The sequence below is a fragment of the Alligator sinensis genome, unplaced genomic scaffold (assembly GCF_000455745.1).
Source record: "Alligator sinensis unplaced genomic scaffold, ASM45574v1 scaffold1542_1, whole genome shotgun sequence".
Taxonomy (NCBI): Eukaryota; Metazoa; Chordata; order Crocodylia; family Alligatoridae; genus Alligator; species Alligator sinensis.
In genome coordinates this window covers 286,231-292,891 of record NW_005842452.1, presented here as the reverse complement: position 1 = coordinate 292,891, position 6,661 = coordinate 286,231, and the positions used below count along the sequence as shown (strand labels likewise).

The following is a 6,661-nucleotide window of genomic DNA, read 5'->3' as shown; positions in this document are numbered from 1 at the left end:
GGGGAGGGGGCCGGGCGGGTATGTAATGAATTCCTCAATGATTTGCTGTTATATTTTAAAGGCACCATAAAAGCCGCTGGGTGATAAAAATTGATTTTGTCGTTATCCGCTCCAGTGCTGGAACAGGGCGCGAGGAGGGAGAGGGGCTGCCGCGCCGTGCCCCCCTCCCACCCCCGCACGCCGTGCGCTGTACGAGTCCGGGGTCAAGCGTGGGGGAAGAAAGAAGGGGTTGGAGTGAAAGGGCTGGGGGGTAAACTCAGAGTTCCCACCCCAGCAGAGATGAAGCCCCTCTATTGGGGTTGGTATAGAGGGTGTAGATAATGCCCATTGCCATGGCCTCTGTTCCTGCAGCAGGGCCCGCAAAGGGGCACGGAGGCAGAGGGGCGGCTAAGGGATGTGACCTAGGTCATTCGGGAGGTCGGTGGCAGAGAGGGGTCTTGGACACCACCCTCCCACCCCAGCCTGTCTGCTCCGGTCCACCGCACAGCCATGCTCAGCTTCCAAGCTGCCATCCAATGCCCCCAGCTAGGCCATGAGCATTTCCCATGAGCCTTTGCCCAGCCCCTGGACACGCTGCCCCAGATGGTGGCCATGTCCCTGGGGCAGATCTGGCCTCAGCCCCACTCCAGCTGCTCCCAGGGCCTCACTCCTTGCATAACCGCTCATGCCAGTCTGTCGCACATCTGTGTTGCACTAGGGCAAGTGGCAGAAGGCCTCTTCAAGGCTAGAGGAAGGTGGGCCTCTACATCCGATGATACTCAAGTGTGCCCGGGTCTCGGCAGGGAACAAAGGATAAAGTGGTGGGGACAGGGGACACACCTGGGCCTGCCCCCGGCCTCAGCTTCCTCTCCCACCCTTCTTCATGCTTGCCCCCTCTCTGGGCAGTGCCGTGGGGGCCTTAAACCCACTGCAACAGGAAGCCAAGTGATGCCCGGGATTACCGGGGGCTAAGCTGTGTCCAGCTCTAGGGGCACACAATGCCGCTGCCATCGCGCAGCCGAGGCCAGAGCAGAACCCAGGCGCCCCGGCCCCTGGTGCAAACAGGGCATGCATGTATCTCAGCCCCCTTCTCGGTCAGCCCCAGGGGTACCCCCCCAGTACAAGCACCCTGAGACCCCAGCCCCTCACTCCCATGAGCCCCATGCAGCCAGCGGGCTCCGACCCAGGATCTCCCTCCGGGCCCGGTTGAAGTGGCGGCAAGTTTTACAGCAGCCCATAAACCATCAATCAGGGGAGGCTTGGAAGAAACCGGGTTTTATTAGAATAGCCGAGACACGGAATATAAATATAGATATATACACGCTATACAGGGGCCGGCGGGCGGGCCGCGGGTTATTGCTCTGACGGGGGCGGGGGGGGTGTTACCGTCTCTTCATTTAAAAAATAACCGCATTGAAAATAGATGGGAAAGAGGTCTGGAAAGGGGCTGGGGGGTGCATAGCAGGGACCCTCCTCGCTCCCCATCCCAGCGTCTCCCGCCCTCAAAAGGCACGGTGCATCCACAGCTCGCTCTCTCCTCTGCGAGAGATTGGGGGGGCGGGTTGGGGGGGCTTGCCGGACACCTGGGTTCTTTACCCCCCCCACCGAGAGGGGGGGAAGATGCCCAGCGGGGGAGGGGAGGGGTGTTGGGGGGGACCTGAAAGCCCCTGGAGTAGAAAGTCAGTTATAAAAGGTTCCTGCCCAGGGCAGAGATAAAAGGGGGTGGGGGCAGATCTGCCCCCTTCCCCGTGGTGGGAGGATCGGGGCTGGTGCTAGTTCCTGATGTCCTCCCCTGCTGCTGGGGTCTGCAGCAATCCCCTCGTGGCGAGGGGCAGGAGGAAGGGGCTGGGGCAGGCCTGAGAGGTGCTGGTGCAAAGGCTGGATGCTGCTGGGGCTCTGGTTCGGGCACCAGCCCTGGGAGCGGGGCACTGCCCGGCTGAGGGGGCAGGAATGGACCATGGGGAGGGGCAAGGGGGCTTGATGGAGCTGCGCTGGAGCCAAGGGCACAGGGAGGGGGACCCCGAGCGCACGTACACGCTTGTGCACACACAAGCGCACAGGCCCCCTTGTGTCCACGTGTCCACGCATGCTCACTTGTGCACCCACATGTACACACGGGCCCATTTTGCACATGTGTACATGCAGGCCCACTTGTGCACACATACATACATACACATGTGTGCATATATGTACATAGGCCCACTTATGTGTATACATGTGCACATACACACACAGGTCCACTTGCACACAGACACATGTACATGCAGACTCACTCATGCACACACACACACACATACACAAACACCCACTTGTGTGCACACACATACACACAGGCCCACTTGCCCACACACACACATATATACATGGCTGTTTGTGAGCACACATGCACACAGGCCCACTTGTGTGCATACATGCACATGCACACATAGGCCCACTTGTGCACACACACACAACTGTGTGCCAGGGCCCAAAGCCTCTCTCCTGCCCACCCAGGGGGCACCAGCTGCATCGGCCATGTGGCTCCGGGGCTGGGGGGGACGCTTGTGACAGCAGCAGGGTCCCCACCCTGGCATCAGCCAGAAGCAGCTTGGGGGCTTTCCAGGGGCTGGCATGGGGGGGGAAAACCCCCCCAGTGGAGCCCCTCAGCAGCTCCCCCACTCCCCTCATCCTGACCCAGAGCCCCGAGGGACCCAGGAGATCAGCCTGTGCCAGCTGGCAGGGGAGGGGGGCCCAAGGCCGACCCACCCCAGCCCTCTGGGCAGTGCGACCCCCCATCCCCGTTGGGCAGGGGTGGCCCCTGGGTGTCACTCGAAGGTGAAGGGGTCGTGGGCGCTGAAGAAGAAGTGCCCGTCCACGTGCTCCTCCAGGGCCTCGCGGTCACACCCGGGCGGGAATCGCTCCCGGCAGATGGGGCACTCACGCCACAGCCCGGGGGAGGCTGGCAGGTCCGTGGGCGCCCGCTCCCCCTGCTGCCGGCCTGTCACACCGCTGGGGGCCAGGGCAGGGTCAGGGCTGGGTCCGGGTCCAGGCCCAGCACCTGGCACCCAGCCTAGCCCTCTGGCATGCAACACCTGGCACATCCCCCTCCAGATCCCAGCACCCAACCTGACCCCCAATACCTGGCACCCACCACCCAGCCTCCCCCCACCCTGCAGTGCCCAGCCTGTTGCCCCTGCACCCACCTGCCCCCTTCCTTTAGCACCCAGTGCCCATTCTGCCCCTCACCTCCAGCACCCAGGACCTGAGTCCCAGCACCCAGTGCGCCCACCTCCCCTCCCTGCACCCAGCCGTCTGCCATCCAGCTGCCAGCCCCTGGGGCGCCATGCCCCTCACCTGGCCACCTCGTAGAAGGCATTGCCCAGGTCCGGCAGCAGCAGGCTGGCCTCCTCCCCTCCGCTCTGCACGGCTGCCAGCAGTACGGCCTTCTCGTCCTCCGCCTCCTGCCAGGGGCCGGGAGTGAGTGCATCGCCCTTCACGTGTGTCCTAGCCCCTGCACTGCTAAGGTGGGGGGATTCTCCTCTAGGCACAAGCAGCCAGGTCCCAGGGGTAGGCATGCCCCTCCAGAAGCTGGCACCGATGCACCAGCTGCCTGACCCTCCCCAGAGCCAGCTGCTGGCCAAGCCCCCTCTTGACCCCCCCCACAGGCCCCAGTCGCATCAGACCCCTCTCTATCAAACCTGGCCCAGTACCCAGGAGCCCTGGCCTCTGGCTGCTGCCTTTGAACTTCCCACCCCTTGTTCAATGAGAAGGGGTCACGGGAAGGGACTGGGAGGTGGACTTCTGGGTTTCATGGTGCACCAGCAAGCGGCTGGGTGCCAGGATGCTGTCTGCCCCCCAACCCCCGCCCATGCCTCAGTTTCCCCAAGACTTACCGAGTCAGAGCTGCTGTCCTCAGTGGGCTGGGCAATGTGGGTGGTGATGGGGGTGGGCTGGCTGATCACCACGGGGGGGGCGGGCTCCCGCGGGCAGGGCGGGGTGCCAGGGGCCGCTCGCTGGTCACACAGGCTGTAAGGGCTCAGCTGGGGATGGCGCCGCAGGTCCTCGGGCGACTCGTCCTCGGAGTCCGAGAGCGGAGAATCCAGGGAGGCTGGAGAGAGCGGGAGGCAGAGCCGGGTAACACTGGCAGCCGGTGCCCCCTGCTGGTGGGGGCGGAGTCAGCCAGGGGCAGAGCTAGAAAAGGGTTAGGGGAGGAGCCAGCAAGGAATAGGGGTGGAGCCAGCAAGAGGTGGAACCAGTAAGGGACAGAACAAGAAGAGGAGGGAGGAGCTAGCAAAGAGTGGTGGTGGAGTCAGCAAATAAAGGCGGAGCCAGCAAGAGCGTAGGGGCGGAGCCAGAGGAACTTGTCCCATTACAGGGCAGAAGAGGTCCGGTGTCCCTGGGTGGGCACCAGGAGAGGTGGCATGGGGGCAGCCCTGGCCACGGCTGAGCTGGGATGGGGCGCTGAGCCCGTGAAGGGCCAAGGAGCTGCACCAGCCCTGGCGTTGGGGGCAGGTCTGGGGCAGGGGACACGTACCCAGAGCCACGGCCGCCTCCTCCTCATCCTCGGGCACTGCCACTTCGCGCCACTTCTCATCAGCCACCTTCTCCAGCCTCTCTTCCAGCTGGCGCGTGTACTCCAGCAGCTCCTGCCACAGCGCCTGTCAGTGCCCGGAGCTCTCGGCCTGCCCCCTGGTGCTGTCTCTGCCCCCCCAGGCAGGCAGCCAAGGGGACACCAACCCTGGGCTCCCCGACCCCCCCCGCTGCCCTCTGCACCCACCTGCTTCTCCTCCTGCAGCTGCTCTTTCTCCTTCTGCGACACTGTCAGGGCAGCTCGCAGCTCCTTCAACTCCCGCTTGGTCTCTGACAGCTGCACCTGGTGGGGCAGAGCTATGAGACTTCCTCCTGCATGTGGCCAACCCCCGCCCCCTATTCCCGCACACCCCCTGGAAGCTGCCCCAGGGGACCCCCGCCCCCAAGCCCTGCCCCTGGCGTAGTGCCCACCCTAGGCCCAGCCCCTGCCCCAGTCCCAGCCCACTTACCAGGCTGGCATCCCTCTCCCGGGACAGCTCGGCCTTGAGCGCCTGCTTCTGGGCCCGCTCCTCCTGCAGGCTCTTCTCCAGCCGCAGCACCTCAGCACTCAGCTTCAGGATCTTGTCCTTCTCCGCCTGCAGGTGCTGCACTCAGGGGGGCTGCACCAGGGAGGGGGGCAGCCCAAGAAGCCCCTTCCCCTCCCCTCCCATTCCCAAGGGCCAAGCAGGCTCCAGATTGGGCAGCCAGGCCCCACAACCCCCCGGTACTCCCGCGCTGCATGGGACTGGGTTGGGGTTCAGCAAAGGGTGGGTGGGTTTTCAGCAGGGGTGCTGTGCTGCAGGGAAGAGGGTAGAGGCGGGGGTTGCTCGCCCTGGGGGTGCCACATTGCCAAGCCCCAAGCCAGCACCTCCCGTTCCATGCTGCCATCTGGCTGCCACACCCCAGAAGCAGCCACCTCTGGCACTGAGGGGTCCCACGGTACCTCCATGCTCTGCAGCAGGCTGCTCTTCTCTTTGCCCCACTGCCCCTTGCCCTCCTTCCACTTGAGGGTCATGTCCGCCAGCTTGATGTTGGTCTCGGCCGACTCCAGGCGACTCTTGTGCAGGTCGGCGATGGTGCGGTCGCGGATGGAGGCGGCGCTGGCCAGCTCCTCGCCCAGCAGTGCCACCTTCTGCTGGCTGGCAGCCAGCAGGTCCTGGGTGCAGCGGAGCTGCTCACTCAGTGCCTCCAGCTGGGCCTGGGGGGGGAGGGAAGCAGAGATGGGGGCGGTCATACAGGGGCTGGAACCCAGACTCTGGGGTGCGCCACCCCCATTTGCCCTATAACTAGATGCAACAGAAGAGCAGGAGACCAAGTGCCCGCTGCCAGGGGCTTGGAGTTGTGAGTTCAAGACCCCGCAGGGGCAAGCTGGTTGATTGGAAATGGGCATTTTGGAGAGGGTGGGGGTAAAGAAAAAGACTGCAGGTTCCACAAGGAAAGGAAACGCAGGTGTCCCCTGCTCTAACTGCTATACCGCTCTGCTCCCCTCTGGTGGAGGGGCCAGGTGGGATGGCAGTAGGGGCAGGGGGCACCTGGGGTCACTCACCGTCCTCTGCTGCGCGGCTGCCAGCTTCTGCTGCAGCTTGTTGATGTCCTGCTTCAGTGCCAGGGCCTGGGAGATGCCGGCGGCGCGCTGGGCCTCGGCCCGGTGCAGCTGGCCCACCAGGCACACGCCCTCCTGCTCTGAGCCCTGCAGCTTTACCTGGAGGGCGGGCCCGGTCCTCAGTGCCCGGGGGTCCCGCCTGGGTGCCCACCCCATGCCCGGCTGCCCCCTGCCCCTGGCTCACCTGGTAATGCTCCTTCTCGGCACTCTCCTCCTTCAGCTGGTGGTGGATCCGCTCTTGCTCCCTCATCATCGCCTTCACCGTGTCCTTCATCCTGCAGATGGGGGTGGGGTGGGGTGGGGGGGTTGTCAGTGCCTGGCGGGGCAACCGAGTACCAATCTGGGCAGACAACCGCTGCTTAACTTCCCAGCCCCCTGCCATATCCCCTGGGCCCAGCTCACCTGTCCAGCTCCACCTCCTTTTGCAGCACCTTGGCGCTGATGGCCTGGACGTCCTCCTCCAGTGTGCGGATCCGAGCCAGGTGCCCGGCCTGCTGCTGGCTCAGCGCATCTCGCTCCTCTGTCACAGCC

General features: G+C 64.5%; 1 protein-coding gene across 1 annotated transcript in view; it reads right to left on the bottom strand.

The window, feature by feature from the left end:
• Positions 1-2,311: 2,311 nt before the first annotated feature.
• The window catches only part of CALCOCO1 (calcium binding and coiled-coil domain 1), a 7,952-nt gene continuing 3,602 nt past the window's right edge, over positions 2,312-6,661 (bottom strand). The window contains exons 5-14 of the mRNA XM_025212262.1: positions 6,533-6,661; positions 6,315-6,405; positions 6,074-6,229; positions 5,471-5,725; positions 4,998-5,123; positions 4,736-4,831; positions 4,493-4,604; positions 3,852-4,066; positions 3,313-3,419; positions 2,312-2,967 (exon numbers count right to left, since the gene is read on the bottom strand). Coding sequence (XP_025068047.1) covers positions 2,784-2,967; positions 3,313-3,419; positions 3,852-4,066; positions 4,493-4,604; positions 4,736-4,831; positions 4,998-5,123; positions 5,471-5,725; positions 6,074-6,229; positions 6,315-6,405; positions 6,533-6,661 — 1,471 coding nt within the window. The 3' untranslated portion in view covers positions 2,312-2,783. The remainder of the gene's footprint in view (positions 2,968-3,312; positions 3,420-3,851; positions 4,067-4,492; positions 4,605-4,735; positions 4,832-4,997; positions 5,124-5,470; positions 5,726-6,073; positions 6,230-6,314; positions 6,406-6,532) is intronic.